This window comes from Oncorhynchus gorbuscha, linkage group LG13 (genome assembly GCF_021184085.1).
Source record: "Oncorhynchus gorbuscha isolate QuinsamMale2020 ecotype Even-year linkage group LG13, OgorEven_v1.0, whole genome shotgun sequence".
Classification (NCBI taxonomy): Eukaryota; Metazoa; Chordata; class Actinopteri; order Salmoniformes; family Salmonidae; genus Oncorhynchus; species Oncorhynchus gorbuscha.
This window is the reverse complement of record NC_060185.1, coordinates 32,492,976-32,510,847: the sequence shown is the minus strand read 5'-3', so window position 1 is coordinate 32,510,847 and position 17,872 is coordinate 32,492,976. Positions and strand designations below refer to the sequence as shown.

Here is a 17,872-nt window from a genome sequence, read left to right as displayed (position 1 = left end):
CACACCCCCTCTCTCATTTACCCCTTCCTGTCTCCTTCCTGTCTCGTGTATCTCTCCTCCATGCATGTTGTCATGGCCTCAATCATCCCTTCTTTTCTCGCCCGGCTGTTCCCTCTGTCGTTTTTTGCCCTCTTACGCACCCCTCTGTCTCTCTCTCTCTCTCATTTGCTCAGTTCACTCATCATTGGTTCATCACGTATTCAAATGCTTGACATATGTTTTGGCTCAAGCTTCTGTGAGATATGTTTAAACTGGTGACCTACCTGCTTTACACAGAAGATTTTCCCAACAGAACTATGTTGGTTCTGACTATGCTGCGCACTCTTGGATTCAACCACAAGACAATTACAATTAAGCTCCCGCCCTTGAAGTACCTCACAAATAAGTGGGTCAAGTCAGATGAGAGTATCTGTGAGTGAAATACTCATTTATCCCAAAGTTGAGAAAAAAAAGTATAATATAAAACTACCCACCCGAAGCTACCTCAAGGTGAGTCATTTAACATTGGTTATGGCCCCCAGTTTTCCTGTATAGCCTACTTTTGGCATAGGCATACATATCAGACAAACCTTGTTTCTAGGGGAGCAGCATATTTAGATGAGTGTGATTGGTTAATGGGGTGTTGTGTCTGGCTCTCCGAGATTGCTACTAAATGTGTAACCAATGATTGCCCTAGTGAAGCGAGCAGTAATATGGAATGCCTTGTGTTGCTGTAAACTGCTTAATTGTCAGTGTCATTTCCTAATGAGTCGGGACGACTTGCAATGATGCTGTTAAGGAAATGGTGGTGTCGTTTGTCAGCATGGGTTTATTCTCTGTACACCCTTATCGCTCCATGATGCCTTTACTGGGAGGGACTGCTAAGTGGAGTTGAGTTTATAGTGAATGGCTTCAACTGCGGGAAGAAATATCAAGTTCCACACAGTGACTACTGTATATGTGGTAAAGGTGATATTATAACCAAGCCTCCAAATCAAATTCACTGTATAGCTCTGTAGAGTGTACAGTATATGATGGAATAATATTGATGATACAGTATACGCCAAAAACAAGAAGAGAGAATCAGAATAACACATTCTCTCCGTAACACATTCACTTGTCTGTCTCATGCAGCCATTGCCGAGGGGCTTGGTGGGCTTGCAGAACTACAGCCTGCGTGGTTGGAGAGCTCAATGACTGTCCATCTTCTACACTTATAGTATTGATGTCTAGGGAAGGGTTTTTAGGGTGTTAAGTTAGTAGAGAGAGATATGTGTGTGAGGGAGAGAGAGAGGACAGGAGAGACAGAGGGTGAGAGAGGACAGAGAGGGTGAGAGAGGATGGAGAGGGTGAGAGAGAGAAAGGACAGGAGAGAGGGGCTTGATGGCGCTAGAGCCCAATGCTAATAGATGCCAGAGCTACTCATTAATTTTAATGTAATTCCACAGCCATCCTCAACGATGCATAAAACTATGTTCCCCCGCCCCCCTTTTTCGTTTAACAGAATATTTTTAAAAAAAAAATATACGAAATTGCACTCTTACTTGTGGATCAATTTCCATCATGGTGAGAGGGGTAGAGAAGAGGAAATATAATTTATGTTCTAACGTTCCATGAATAATAATAATAACCCTGAATATCTACAGATTCACGGTGACACTCATAAATACCCTTAATGCCATTTAAATGATTTATAGAACTGCAGTGTATCATACCGAGCTATGCGTTTCACTGACTCTGTACAGAACTCTGTCTGCATGTAGACCAGTAGTCTGTGTGATTCTTTTTGTGTTTTTGGTCAATAGATGACACTTACTGTAATAGTTTTGGCCTGCTTTCTTTGGTCAATTTCTCTCAAATAAAATCTATTTCTTATTGATGTGTGTGTTGGATATGTATACAACCCAAGCGTTTAGCCAGGGAGATGTCTCTATTTGTAGAAACAAGCCAGTTTAGCCAGGGAGATGTCTCTATTTGTAGAAACAAGCCAGTTTAGCCAGGGAGATGTCTCTATTTGTAGAAACAAGCCAGTTTAGCCAGGGAGATGTCTCTATTTGTAGAAACAAGCCAGTTTAGCCAGGGAGATGTCTCTATTTGTAGAAACAAGCCAGTTTAGCCAGGAAACAAGCCAGATGTCTCTATTTGTAGAAACAAGCCAGTTTAGCCAGGGAGATGTCTCTATTTGTAGAAACAAGCCAGTTTAGCCAGGGAGATGTCTCTATTTGTAGAAACAAGCCAGTTTAGCCAGGGAGATGTCTCTATTTGTTTAAAGCAGCCAGTTTAGCCAGGGAGATGTCTCTATTTGTAGAAAGCAGCCAGTTTAGCCAGGGAGATGTCTCTATTTGTAGAAAGCAGCCAGTTTAGCCAGGGAGATGTCTCTATTTGTAGAAAGCAGCCAGTTTAGCCAGGGAGATGTCTCTATTTGTAGAAAGCAGCCAGTTTAGCCAGCAGTGTCTGATGAGGGGAGACAGATTGAAAAGTAGTGCACATACTGAGGGGGAAACAGGGAGGAAAGAGACAAACATGCTGACAGAGGCAATTTCCGCTTTAAATTCCTAATAAAGAGAAAGACCAGGGAGGATCCAGCCTGACTCCCAGCTTCTCCAGGGCCTACGGCACAGCCTTGTGGAAGCCCGTGTCTGAATACTAAACAAACACAGTCAAACAGTCATCTTTAACATAAGAAGATATAGATTTTAATATCTTTATAAACATTTTGTACTGTTGTTCTTTGATAACGACTTATTGAACCCTTCAATCATGGCAATGACAGGAGATAGATGGGGAACAGTAGGAGACAGGAGATAGATGGGGAACAGTAGGAGACAGGAGATAGATGGGGAACAGTAGGAGACAGGAGATAGATGGGGAACAGTAGATGGGGAACAGAGAGATGGGAACAGGGAGATAGATGGGGAACAGTAGGAGAGATAGATGGGGAGAGGAGACAGGAGATAGATGGGGAACAGTAGGAGACAGGAGATAGATGGGGAACAGTAGGAGACAGGAGATAGATGGGGAACAGTAGGAGACAGGAGATAGATGGGGAACAGTAGGAGACAGGAGATAGATGGGGAACAGTAGGAGACAGGAGATAGATGGGGAACAGTAGGAGACAGGAGATAGATGGGGAACAGTAGGGGGGAACTGAATTGTGCATTTTTATCAGATTGACAGGATGTAACAAAAAAAGAAGGAAATTAAAATGTTCCTTTTAGCAAACCAAAAAAAATGAAATGGGTAATGAATTTAAAGAAAGATTGTCCCCTCATCAGGGGAGCAGAAACCCTGTTTTCATTGTGGATGACGTCATTAATATTGTTATTCTCATAATAAATGATTAATATTAGAACTGCAGTTAGTTAGTCCTCTTGTCATTGTTAATGGTACAGTTAACATCATTATTATTACAAACATCGTCAACTTATTGTTGTATTTTCCGGAGGCAAAAAAGCTCCTGTAGTCCAGGGGGATAGTAGTCCAGCAGTAGTCTGTCTGTCCGTTTGTCTATCCATGGTCCTGTTAAACCCCCTGCTACTTTAGAAGTGATTGTCTTTCTCTTGCTTCCCCACATCCATTGACAAGAACAGCAGTCAATGTAGAGAGGCATTTTAACAGTTCTATTATTTCCAAGAGAGCGGTCCACGTTTTGCCATGCTCGATTGAATCACCCCCCCCCTCTTATAATCTTTTATTCATTACAGAAGTCATTTAAGGTACACATATTGTATTTGTTTTTTCTCTAGTCTTGTTGGGCAGTTGTTTTCCTTTGATGTTCAATGATTAGGACAATATAAATGTTCCTCACGTTCTCAATGAGGAGGGGATGCCCACACTGAAGAGTGTTCTGTTCAGCGAAGCCCAAAGCCTCACTGGGAAACTGAGAATAGCCAATCTGACCCTTAACCCCTAAGGCTCTGTACCCTGTATAGGGCTCCATCTCTCGGTCCTCTTCACGTCTTGGCAAAATCAAACAAACAACATTTTGAGACAAGAAATAGACAGATCCATCAATATTCACAGCTTCCTTCTCGTGGGGGACACACACTGGTGTTTAAGGAGATGGGAGTGGACCACAGTCCCACTCACCTCCATACAGATAATTAGCAGCTTGGGTATATTAGCTTACTATGTAGTAGCACATGTAGAAAATCACCTGGAGCAGGTAGAAAGGCAGGACATTTAGAAGCAGGAATGAATAAAGCAGAATGTAAATATTGTAGAAATACTGTAAAGTAGGCAGAAGATGTATACCTAGATATGTAGCTCGGGGTCAATGTTACCTGAGCATGGAGCAGAAGTGACCTAGTTATCATACTGTAGCTGGAGCTGACTGGTCTGTGTGTGTGCTGCTCTTTGCAGTGCTGTTTCTGTACTTTTCCATTACTTCTGCTAAGAAGTGAGCGTTGCACATTGCTGTTCTGATATGGAATTATGATTTATGACCGGGCAGCTTCCTGCTTATCTCTATTGATGAGCAATAACCTCGAATACCTCGGTGGCCCAATTCTATGCAGCAGCTATTGGCAATAAATGTAATAAAAACATTTGGCAAATAATATGAAACACGAGATTGGGCTAGACTTCTCTGTGATGGTTTCTTTCACCACGTCATCTGTTTTCTGTTTCACCCCTCAATAAGGATTTACAAACTGTGAACTGATAATTAAAGCTGGCTTCAACACGTTTTCCTTAGAGCCTATCTGTCTCATAGCTAAATTGCTGCATTTCACCATCTCTTTTTTCCCCCAAAAAGTTTTGTTATCTGTGCTTCAGCAGAGTCGGAAATGACAACAGGAAATGAGAACATAATGGCAACAGTGGCAGTGCAAGCGTGTTCTGTGTTTTCCTTTCGTCTTTCCTCACTCCCCGTCCCTCACACATCCCCGTCCCACATTTGAAGTTGATGTTTGAAAGTCTATTTCAGAGTCTAAACAGCTCCCTACACAATGTTTTACACACACAACCACACACACAAAGTACACACACACACAGACCTTGTTGTGCAGGAGCTAGAGCAGGTCTAAGGACTGCACTGTTGTCGTTTAGCCAGTATCTATCCCTCCCTCTAGGTCAGCGGAGAATATGGGCAATGGTCATGGGCAACAAAGCTCCCATTATGGCATTGAGATGTATTAAGGGCTGGGAGAACGTGGCCCTATTGGTGGCTTGTTGCACCCCACTAGGGGGGCGAACAGTGGTCCGGGGAGGGCACTTATGCTTCCTCCGCGTGACCGTGCCATCCGGGGACGTGTGGTCATATTTGCCCCCTTCAAAATCGGGCGAGGAATACTCCTTATCGGCCATCTCCTTTAAGGTATGTACCTCGTTCTGCCCCTTCCCCTTGCCTCCCCTGACGCGCTGGCGGGTGCAGTTCCGAGCGCGGCCTGGCCTCTGAGGGGGCGCCACCCCAGGTTGTCCCTCAGATGCTGTGCCCTCCCCGCTTACGGACGGGGGTGGTTGGGGCAGAGGTGAGGGTGGCGAGGGATAGTGTGGTGACTCGTTGTGGTGAGGACGGTGGGGGTGGGAGTGAGGCGGTGGCACCGGGTGTGGCTCCTTCTTCAGAGACACTTTATCAGTCCCAGCCCAGGTCTTGCTCTGGTGCAGGGACTCAGAGCCAGAGCAGTTGGGGAAGTCCTCCTTGCGGAGCTGCTTGAGGTCCTTCCCAGCCACCTCGGCCGGGGCCTGACAGCCTACGGACGAAGTAGAACCTCTGAAGCGTTTGAGCCAGTCCCACAGCGACAGGGCCTTGCAGTCACACTCCCAGGGGTTGTCGTTGAGGCGCAGGTACTCCAGGGCAGGCAGCAGTGCCAGGCAGTCTCCAGACAGCTCGGTCAGTGAGTTGTTGAACAGGTAGAGGGTGGTGAGGCGACGCAGGTCGTGGAAGGCCAGGCGGTCCACCCACTGCAGCTGGTTGTGGTGCAGCAGCAGGCGATCCAGGGCCCCCAGTCCCCGGAAGGTGTTCTGGTGCAGCGACCACAAACGGTTCCCATGCAGGAACAGGTGGCTCAGGTTGTGGAGGTCCACAAAGATGTCATCCTGCAGGAACTCCAGGTGATTATCCTGAGAACAGCCAAACACAGCAAAATGGATAGGTTATACACCTCTGGTACTCTGTAACACTGTACCTACCAACATGTTGTAACTAAAGCTTAACAGCCCTGGGTATTTACAGTACCAGTCAAAAGTTTGGACTCACCTACTCATTCAAGGGCTTTTCTTTATTTTGACTATTTTCTACATTGTAGAACAATAGTGAAGACATCAAAACTATAAAATAACACATGTGGAATCATGTAGTAACCAAACCAGCTTCGCACACTCTTGGCATTCTCTCAAACAGTTTCATCTGGAATCCATTCCAACAGTCTTGAAGGAGTTCCCACATATGCTGAGCACTTGTTGACTGCTTTTCCTTCACTTTGCAGTCCAACTCATCCCATCTCAATTGGGTTGAGGTCAGGTGATTGTGGAGGCCAGGTCATCTGATGCAGCACTCAATCCCTCTCTTTGGTCAAATAGCCCTTACACAGCCTGGAGGTGTGTTTTGGGTCATTGTCCTGTTGGAAAACAAATCATAGTCCCACTAAGTGCAAACCAGATGGGATGGTGTATTGCTGCAGAAAGCTGTGGTAGCCATGCTGGTTAAGTGTGCCTTGAATTCAAAATAAATCACACACAGTGTCACCATCAAAGCACCCCCACACATCACACCTCCTCCTCCATGCTTCACGGTGGGAACCACACATGCGGAGATCATCCGTTCACCTACTCTGCATCTCAAAGACACAGCGGTTGGAACCAAATTTGGACTCATCCGACCAAAGAACATATTTCCACCAGTCTAATGTCCACTGCTCGTGTTTATTGGCCAAAGCAAGTCTCTTCTTCTTATTGGTGTCCTTTAGTAGTGGTTTATTTGCAGCAATTCGACCATGAAGGCCTGATTCACGCAGTCTCCTCTAAACAGTTGATGTTGAGATGTGTCTGTTACTTGAATTCATTTGGTCTTCAACTTCTGAGGCAGTTAACTCTAATGAACTTATCCTTTGTGGCAGAGGTAACTCTGGGTCTTCCTTTCCTGAGGGGGTCCTCATGAGAGCCAGTTTCATCATATTGCTGTTTTTTGCGCACTTGTTCTTGAATTGTTTTGCGCACAAGTTCTGGAAATGTTAAGGATTGACTGACCTTCATGTCTTAATGTAATGATGGACTGTTGTTTCTCTTTGCTTATTTGAGCTGTTTAGCCATCATATGGACTTGGTATTTTACCAAATCGGGCTAACTTCTGTATACCACCCCTACCTTGTCACAACACAACTGATTGGCACAAATGCATTAAGAAGGAAAGAAATTCCACAAATTAACTTTTAACAAGGCACACCTGTTAATTGAAATGCATTCCAGGTGACTACCTCATGAAGCTGGTTGAGAGAATACCAAGAGTGTGCGAAGCTGTCATCAAGGCAAAGGGTGACTACTTTGAAGAATCAGTTTAACACTTTTTTGGTTACAACATGATTCCATGTGTTATTTCATAGTTGTGATCTCTTCACTATTATTCCCACAATGTAGAAAATATTAAAAATAAAGAAAAACCCTGGAATCAGTAGGTGTGTCCAAACTTTTGACTGGAACTCTATATTGTATTTTCAAATGTAAAATGCAGCATTGTTTTGTTTGACTAAAAGTGTCATAGAGCCCCAGTGGCCAACGTACCTGTAGGTAGAGATACTGCAGGTTGCGTAGCCCCTGGAAGATGTTACTGGGCAGCGCACTGAGCCCACAGCGGTACAGGTGCAGAGCATGGAGCCGGCCCAGCCCATGGAAGGTGTCTGCAGCCAGGGAACGCAGGTGACGGTTGTCCCCCAGGTCCAGCTCCTCCAGCTGGGCGAAGCCGTGGAATGTGGAGGGCTCGATGTAGGTGATGTTGTTGGAGTAGATCCACAGTGTGACCGTGGTGGGGCTGAAATGGCCCTGCAGCAGCCGGTGGATCTTGTTGTTCTGCAGGAAGATGCGCTCGCTGTGCGGGGGAATGCCTTCGGGGACGGACAGGAAGTTGTGTGCCTGGCAGCTGACAGTACTGGGCGCGGTGTAGCAGATACAGTGGTGTGGGCAGGACCAGGAAAGCTCCAGACCACAGAGAACCAGCAGGAACTCCAGCCCGCAGCCTGGAGAAAGGACAGAGAGAAAGAAATGAATTAGAGGAGGTAGCTACATTTAGACTGGGGATTTGATTCTGAATTGAAAATCTGCCGTCTGACTTTGATGTCTATTCCGGGACATGAAAGGAAAGAAGAATGATTTTTGGAATATTATTTTCGAGCAAGTGGAGAAAGATGAGTTGGGGGGAGAGGAGAAATACTGTAAGTGGAATCAAAGTGATAAAAGAGTGAGATATTGACTAGGAAGAAGGGATGGGCAAGGGGGTAGGATGATAAAGGAGATATGGAGAAAGCCATGTCAGGAGTAAACAGTATGAGGGATGATGTAGGGAGGCCAGACCAGAGAGAGACTGTCAGATATATCTATATAAGAGAGAAAAATGGATTCTGGCCTGATAGATGACTCATGTGACCTGTTGCTATCATAGATTTTCTGGCTTCACGGAGTGGCATTGGGCCTTTGAGGAGTTCTGCTTCTATTGAGCCACTCAATGCAAGTGTGGACATTACGCTCTTGGCTTGGTATCCACAACTCCAAATCATCTGGTGTCTAAGTTGGCAACAGACTGAGGCCTGTGTTGCTCTTAGAGTCTGTTCAAGATCAGCCCAAACAATAACATGAGTTTCAGTCGGTCCCTGGATCTAGTATCTCAAGAAGTCTGATTGGACCTATATTACAGTATGGGTCCTTTTTGTTCATGTTCTGCCTCCTGCACACACTACATTTCACTGTTCTCAGTTTTCCAATCATCTCTGTGAGATAGTATTATGATGAAGCAGTTCATTTCTGTCCATCAGCTTACTACAACTCTACTATACTCACAACCATAGTCAGAGAGAGAGAGAGAGTGTGTGTTGGTGCTATAAATACCCTCTCATTAACCAGTCCTTTACTGCAAGGATTAGAAAATACCTGTCAAAAGGTGGGGTGGGGATAAATGGGCTGCGGAATGCTCACTTAAACTTATGTTAAGTTTCTCAGAGACAGTCAGACTTGCTGATGTTTGGTGACACGCTTCCATAGCCCCATGGTGTGACTTATCCATCAGCTTATCTACAGGGGGAATCAACCAACGGGAGAAAAGCAGGAGTCTATCCCCTTGTAATGAGAATCCCCATTTGACAAGCGGTGGCTGTGTCCCCTTCAATTTATTATTCAAGGCACCATGGCACTCTGATTCACTCCCTCTAATCGATAGGTTTCTGTTGCCTTTTAACTCGCTGCTACCTAATCCCAGGGCTGCTACACTGGAATTCAGGAGCAGGGAATTACTATTTGTCAGGACAGGAGACAGCATAGACAAGCATATTTATCTGAATATTCCTCCTCCTTCCCAAACTGTGTCTAAACTGTGACATTCAGCTTCTGACTTCACTGACCTTCAGCGGTAATTGTCTGGAGTAGAAGAGAGGAGCGGTGTGCCGTGCATCATCCTACTTGAACAGGGGCAGAAACCTCTCCGCTCCCCAGAGCGGGCCCTGTAATCCTGTTTGTCAACTGACTAACTGTGCATCTTCTCAATCCACCATGCAAACATGCTCCCGAATACAGGTCCTCTCAAGGTTGAACATTGGTGAACAATAAATAGGCTAAAGAACTGTGTGTAAAACGGTTTAACGGTATCAGAGTACACTGCTCGTCACTGTCATCCTTTGTGGAACACACAGTGTATTGTAAGAAAGGGGGTCACAGATTTGGAAGAGTCCATGATAGTCATGTGTTGTGTACAGGTGCATATGGTGCCATCGTGCCGGAGGGGAAAGGACTATGCATTTTGGTCAGAGGACAAGGCACAGCCACTGCCCTCTCTGCCCTTGCAGCAGAGTGGCATCAGTCAGGACACGTTTGATGGTTCACTGCATTGGGGCACGAATCCCTTCACTCATACTGTTGGCCTACCAGTAAAGCACTATACTTGTACCTTTCACAAAGCCAAGAGAAATGTCTAGGAGGAAAACAAGATGATTACAAAATGGAACTTGATATTTCAGACACAAGTACAGAAAAAAAACGACTTACATTGTTGTGAGAGGATACTTCCCAATCAAATAGTGGTCTTTGACTTCCACTTTACATGTCACTCTTTTTCTGTTTGTCTATTTCTCTCTCTCCCCAATTTCCCTTTTCACTATAATATTTACATGGAGATGTATTGAGCATGACACTAGCTCTTTGACTGAATGAGAGGAGACATGCTGCATTGCTCCTGGGAAATAAATAAGGATATATCAAACAAATACACAGACTCAGAGAGAGTAAATGCATCACCCTGTTTGAGGAATATTTCAATGTATCACAATGCAGCCTATTTAAAAAACAGCTTTACATTCATAATTTTGACATCTTTTCTATTTACCAATAATGTATACTGTACTTTGGCCTTTTTCCATTATAATGTATACTGATGCATTTTCATGTAGATATACATTATTGGCATTGATTTCCTAACACAAACAGCACTGTTTATGTCACAGTTTCACCCTGCTCCACTTTGTGTGGACCTTACTGCTTTTTGGATGCCATTTATTTAAGAAAAACCATGTTCAAGCTATGAATCATTGAATGGCTCAGGTAGAATGGTTTCCTTATCTATTTCATTATCCATTCAATGCCTCTTCCTTTCACCTCTCAGAGCTGCCGTCACAATAAGGCCTGTGATTATATTATACTTTCCCAGGCCTTGTGCTATCTTTATTTCCATTTTGCTTCACGCATGTCATAGAACTAAGTATCAGCATCAGCCATGACACTGGAGCGAGAGAAAGCATGAGAGGGGGACGGGAGAGAGAGGGGGAGATCCTACTTAGATAGGGAAACAATTTGAATCAGTGGCCCAGATGCTAATCAAGTTTCCTACATAAAGATTCCCCCCTCCCGTATCTCCTCTGTCTTCCCCAGCATGTCAGAAGCCAGTAATTGATTCTTTACTCAGATGAATATGTTCCCTTAAATGACTGCTTCTACCATCTTATCAATTCCTTATCAGCGCCTCAGATAGAGAGAAAGGAACAGTGCAGTAGAGTGTCTTAACATTATATCTCCTGTCCTCTCCGTTCACAACCTTCCCTTGGATCAGGATCTGTTCCTGTTTAGCATCCCTCCTCTCCTGTAGCAGAGAGACACGGGAGCTGTTGATGTAGATGCCATGGAGCTGCTTAAAATAACCACTAAGCTTGTCTGTGTCTCTTTGTCCCTGGTGTGAGAGAAGGGAGGGAATGTGTGAGCTCCACCCTCGATCTACTTTCAGCTCCACTCAGGGCATGGCGGCATGCTGTGGCACAGTGGCATGGCGCGACGGCTGTCTCCTCCGCAGCTGGCACCAGCTAGACTATTGCCACTAGAGACCTGGCGCTTCGCACCTGCCACTTAACCAATCTTATCACCCCCTGAGCCATTGCGGATACACAACATGCAGACACACGTATACACACGCACATGCATGAAGTCACAACAGGCAGACACACGTATACACACGCACATGCATGAAGTCACAACAGGCAGACACACGTATACACACGCACATGCATGAAGTCACACACAACATGCAGACACACGTATACACACGCACATGCATGAAGTCACAACAGGCAGACACACGTATACACACGCACATGCATGAAGTCACACACAACATGCAGACACACGTATACACACGCACATGCATGAAGTCACAACAGGCAGACACACGTATACACACGCACATGCATGAAGTCACAACAGGCAGACACACGTATACACACGCACATGCATGAAGTCACAACAGACAGACACACGTATACACACGCACATGCATGCAGTCACACACAACAGGCAGACACACATATATACACGCACATGCATGAAGTCACAACAGGCAGACACACGTATACACACGCACATGCATGAAGTCACAACAGGCAGACACACGTATACACACGCACATGCATGCAGTCACACATAACAGGCAGACACACATATACACACGCACATGCATGAAGTCACAACAGGCAGACACACGTATACACACGCACATGCATGCAGTCACACACAACAGGCAGACACACGTATACACACGCACATGCATGCAGTCACACACAACAGGCAGACAGAAAAGGTTTTCTAGGAATGACTTAGACAGATCATGTGGATATAGTCAGAGTTGACAGATGTTTGTTAGGAGAACTATTGACAGACAGATCATGTGGATATAGTCAGAGTTGACAGATGTTTGTTAGGAGAACTATTGACAGACAGATCATGTGGATATAGTCAGAGTTGACAGATGTTTGTTAGGAGAACTATTGACAGACAGATCATGTGGATATAGTCAGAGTTGACAGATGTTTGTTAGGAGAACTATTGACAGACAGATCATGTGGATATAGTCAGAGTTGATAGATGTTTGGTAGGAGAACTATTGACAGACAGATCATGTGGATATAGTCAGAGTTGACAGATGTTTGTTAGGAGAACTATTGACAGACAGATCATGTGGATATAGTCAGAGTTGATAGATGTTTGGTAGGAGAACTATTGACAGACAGATCATGTGGATATAGTCAGAGTTGACAGATGTTTGTTAGGAGAACTATTGACAGACAGATCATGTGGATATAATCAGAGTTGACAGATGTTTGTTAGGGGAACTATTGACAGACAGATCATGTGGATATAGTCAGAGTTGATAGATGTTTGGTAGGAGAACTATTGACAGACAGATCATGTGGATATAGTCAGAGTTGACAGATGTTTGTTAGGAGAACTATTGACAGACAGATTGAATTAAACAGAGAAGAGCTTAAATAAGACGGTGCAGTACAGCCGTCATCAAATAGAAATGCAGGAAGTGAATGTGTGTCATTATGATAATGGCATTGTTTGCTCACACAATGAGCCATTCAGCCTAAGTTGTATTATATAAATAACTGTGGACACACAATTGTAGATATGCCAATAATGCCTATTGGAACACAGTGGAATAAAAGAGGTTCTGAAAGAGAGAATGTGTTTCTAGAAATGTAGCACCACAGCTATTTCTGGTGACGACTCTCGTCACTCCCTCCCTCTACCCCCCACCAACCCTCACCTATCTTCCCCACCATCCCAGGGCCTGTCTCTCTCCCCACCCTCCCAGGGCCCGTCTCTCTCCCCACCCTCCCAAGGCCCGTCTCTCTCCCCACCCTCCCAGGGCCTGTCTCTCTCCCCACCCTCCCAGGGCCCGTCTCTCTCCCCACCCTCCCAGGGCCCGTCTCTCTCCCCACCCTCCCAGGGCCCGTCTCTCTCCCCACCCTCCCAGGGCCTGTCTCTCTCTCCACCCTCCCAGGGCCCGTCTCTCTCCCCACCCTACCAGGGCCTGTCACTCTCTCCACCCTCCCAGGGCCCGTCTCTCTCCCCACCCTCCCAGGGCCCGTCTCTCTCTCCACCCTCCCAGGGCCCGTCTCTCTCCCCACCCTCCCAAGGCCTGTCTCTCTCCCCACCCTCCCAGGGCCCGTCTCTCTCCCCACCCTCCCAGGGCCTGTCTCTCTCTCCACCCTCCCAGGGCCCGTCTCTCTCCCCACCCTCCCAGGACTGGTGTGTCTCTCCTTACCCTCCTAAATATTGTCTCTCTCTCTCCCCACCCTCCCAGGGCCTGTCTCTCTCCCCACCATCCTAGAGCTTGTCTCTCTCTCTATCTCCCCACCCTACTAGGACCAGAGTCTCTTCCAACCCTAGCCTACCCTACCCTCCCTACCAACCCACCCAGGCCTGTCTCTCTCCCTGGTTGCTGATGACAGATGCTGTTAATAGCTCGTTACAGGGGAGAATGATTTAACAGCCCGCTATTGGTCCTGACGGTTGACCCTGTGACCCAGCGGTAACCCGGTCCCTTTATTCCTAGCCGTCAACGAAGGGGAAATAGATAAATAAATGAAGAAAATAAAATGGTTCTGGTCCCTAGACAGTGAGAAGTGACTATGTAGAATATCAATGAAACATAGTTCACACTAAATTTGCCCTCATGAATAACACATCTCTGCTAATAGGAAGGGATCGGTCTGCCTGTCTCTCTACCCACCATTACACAGGACAAACTCAATTTCCTGTTTCTCTCCAAGGACCCTTGATAAGCGTCCCCTTCTATTGCCTGACCATAAATAACGCCTTAGCCTGATTTCCTCCCTAAAGGTGTTTACAGTCATGGTCATATATTCACAGCATGTTGGACCAATAATAATGGCAAAGCAATAAACTAAGCTATTGATTGAACAGGCTCATTCTTAGCTGTAGAGCATCAGCTGAAAAACATGGAGGGAAAAAAAGGCTCTGTATATAATTAGCACCCTGTGGAGCTCCGTTGTGTTCTGCTTTGATAAGACCTTGTGTAGGTGAATTTTTTTGTCCTAGTGGTAGTTTCAATAATTGCTGTTATTTTCACCCAGCATCTTAAGCTTGAGGATAGATAAATGTAATAATTGGAAGTCAGCACATTCATGATGTTAAAGTGATTGGACTAGATAGTGGATAAGAAGGAATGGGAGGCAGTGATTCACATTCACTGAAGAGAACCTCTTAGTGTCCTCCCTCTCTCATGTCTTAAGAATCAGATTGGGAGTGCATGGTAAAGGAACTGATTGATTGGCGTGGTATGATGTCGTCCAGTGTATGGGCCACGATCAGTGTTCTCATCACATGCAAGCACACTGGCGTCAATTAGGTCCCAGTGATCAGAACGCACAGGATCCCATAAGGATGCCCAGAGTTTTCAATTACTGTCCACCGTGGCTGGCACTACTACAGAGAACTGGCCTCGCTCCCACTCATCTCTCCTCTCATCATGCACCTATCGAGGGAGAGCCACAGTACTATCATGAATGCATCCCAAATGGCACCCTATTCCTTATGTAGTGCACCCATAGAGCTCTGCTCAAAAGTAGTCCGCTATGTCGTGAAAAGGGTACCATTTGGGATGTCCCCCATGGCATTGAGGAGAGAAGAAGTTTTGGAGGTCCAACCCGGAGGACAGACAGCCCGGAGGACTGACAGGCCCGGAGGACAGACAGGCCCGGAGGACAGACAGCCCGGAGGACAGACAGGCCTGGAGGACAGACAGCTCGGAGGACAGACAGCCCGGAGGACAGACAGCCGGAGGGCAGACAGGCCCGGAGGACAGACAGCCCGGAGGACAGACAGGCCAGAGGACAGACAGGCCGGAGGACAGACAGGCACAGAGGACAGACAGGCACAGAGGACAGACAGCCCGGAGGACAGACAGGCACACTGCTCTCTGCCAAGAACCGTCAGCGCTACACGGATGAGCATGAATGGTTCATTATTGATGTTTGTGTCTGTTAAGTGCTTTTTATATGACAACTGTTTGATACTGGAGCACATTGGTGAAACTATGAGGCTGCTGTGCCAATAAAATGTCCTTTTAGAGTCACTATCTGGAGCAAGGAGCGTCAGAGAGGAATGGACAAAAAAAGGAACGGGAGATGGAGAGAGTGAGAGAGGCAGGGAGGGAGGGAAGGATGATAGAGGGATGTATATTGTAGACAGCGACACAGGTAGACAGCTACGACAGAGAGAGGTCTCCTTAGCTGAACTGGACGTACCGGCGACTGGCCTGATGAAGATCACAATGAGAGCTCTGCGTCTCGATGCACAAACAAAGAGAGAGAAAACATGAGGGAGCGAAAGAGAGAGAGAGAGAAGGGAGAGAAGGGAGAGAAGGGAGGCTCTAAAAACATAAACAAGCCAGTCGCCATATGGAGCATGTAGGGAATGAAGGGGAGGATTTGTGTGAGACGGTGTGGATGAATAAAGCAAATGCCGTTATTAAGACGGAATTTAAAGGTGCAGTGAGGCAGAAACAGGCGAGCATTCTGAGCCAACCACAGCTGTTCATACCTGAAATTTAATTAACACAAGAATGAATGTCTTGTAGATGCTAATTCTATTTTCATATTATATTCACAGCCCCATTGTCCGAGGTATAGGTTTTAGCTCCACACCTAGCTTCACACTGCCTACCGGGTAATGTAGTGTGTGAGAGGGCAGTTGCAAAACTCAACTTGCCCAATGCTCTAAGGATGAAGCAAGGCTATCAGCTACCAACTACATTCATTTATCATGACAGTATGAAGCTAAATGATTTAAACAAATTGCGTTCCCTGTGGCGGTATCTCACTGCAACCGGCCAATCTAAACTAATGGCTTGGCCCAACCCATATAAATCATCTACTGTGTAGATATACAGTACCAGTCAAACGTTTGACACTATTTTCCACATTGTAGAATAATAGTGAAGACATCAAAACTATGAAATAACACATGTTGAATCATGTAGTCACCAAAAAAGTGTTCAACAAATCAAAATATATATTATATTTTAGATTCTTCAAAGTATAACATCTGCTTCCAACTCACACTCTCACACGCAGCTCACTCTCCAGATCCCAATCACCTGAATTCTGATCAGCTGTTCACAGACCTGTATGTCATTTACACACACTATTCAGTTCAGTTCTTTGCACCCCATCACTGTGAGGTATTGTTTGTTTTGTGACACACGTCTTTCAGAGCTCTGGGTTTCCCGTGAGTTACTCCTCCCGTGTATGATAGTGTTTGCCTGCCTCACTAACAACGCCTTTTGCCTTTTCCCTGCCTGTACTTTAGTCTGTCGGATTTCCTGCTATCAACCTATTACCTGATCTCCCGGATTACGTTATTAGCCTTTTCCGTGCCTGTACTTTAGTCTGTCGGATTTCCTGCTATCAACCTATTACCTGATCTCCCGGACTACGTTATTAGCCTTTTCCCTGCCTGTACTGTTGCCCTTTTGGACCCCTGTGTATGACCTTCTCCCTGGACCCAGCTACCTGCCTCCTCCTGTGTATGACCTTCTGCCTGCCCCTGGACCCAGCTACCTGCCTCTCCTGTGTATGACCTTCTGCCTGCCCCTGGACCCAGCTACCTGCCTCCTCCTGTGTATGACCTTCTGCCTGCCCCTGGACCCAGCTACCTGCCTCCTCCTGTGTATGACCTTCTGCCTGCTCCTGGACCCAGCTACCTGCCTCCTCCTGTGTATGACCTTCTGCCTGCCCCTGGACCCAGCTACCTGCCTCCTCCTGTGTATGACCTTCTGCCTGCCCCTGGACCCAGCTACCTGCCTCCTCCTGTGTATGACCTTCTGCCTGCCCCTGGACCCAGCTACCTGCCTCCTCCTGTGTATGACCTTCTGCCTGCCTCTGGACCCAGCTACCTGCCTCCTCCTGTGTATGACCTTCTGCCTGCCCCTGGACCCAGCTGCCTGCCTCCTGTGTATGACCTTCTGCCTGCCCCTGGACCCAGCTACCTGCCTCCTCCTGTGTATGACCTTCTGCCTGCCCCTGGACCCAGCTACCTGCCTCCTCCTGTGTATGACCTTCTGCCTGCCCCTGGACCCAGCTGCCTGCCTCCTGTGTATGACCTTCTGCCTGCCCCTGGACCCAGCTACCTGCCTCCTCCTGTGTATGACCTTCTGCCTGCCCCTGGACCCAGCTACCTGCCTCCTCCTGTGTATGACCTTCTGCCTGCCCCTGGACCCAGCTACCTGCCTCCTCCTGTGTATGACCTTCTGCCTGCCCCTGGACCCAGCTACCTGCCTCCTCCTGTGTATGACCTTCTGCCTGCCCCTGGACCCAGCTGCCTGCCTCCTCCTGTGTATGACCTTCTGCCTGCCCCTGGACCCAGCTACCTGCCTCCTCCTGTGTATGACCTTCTGCCTGCC

The 17,872-nt window shown here is 46.6% G+C and overlaps 1 protein-coding gene across 1 annotated transcript in view; it reads right to left on the bottom strand.

Annotated features, from left to right (window-relative positions):
- Window positions 1–2,995: 2,995 nt before the first annotated feature.
- The window catches only part of LOC123992727 (reticulon-4 receptor-like 1), a 284,642-nt gene continuing 269,765 nt past the window's right edge, over window positions 2,996–17,872 (bottom strand). The window contains exons 2-3 of the mRNA XM_046294186.1: window positions 7,699–8,150; window positions 2,996–6,042 (exon numbers count right to left, since the gene is read on the bottom strand). Coding sequence (XP_046150142.1) covers window positions 5,053–6,042; window positions 7,699–8,150 — 1,442 coding nt within the window. The 3' untranslated portion in view covers window positions 2,996–5,052. The remainder of the gene's footprint in view (window positions 6,043–7,698; window positions 8,151–17,872) is intronic.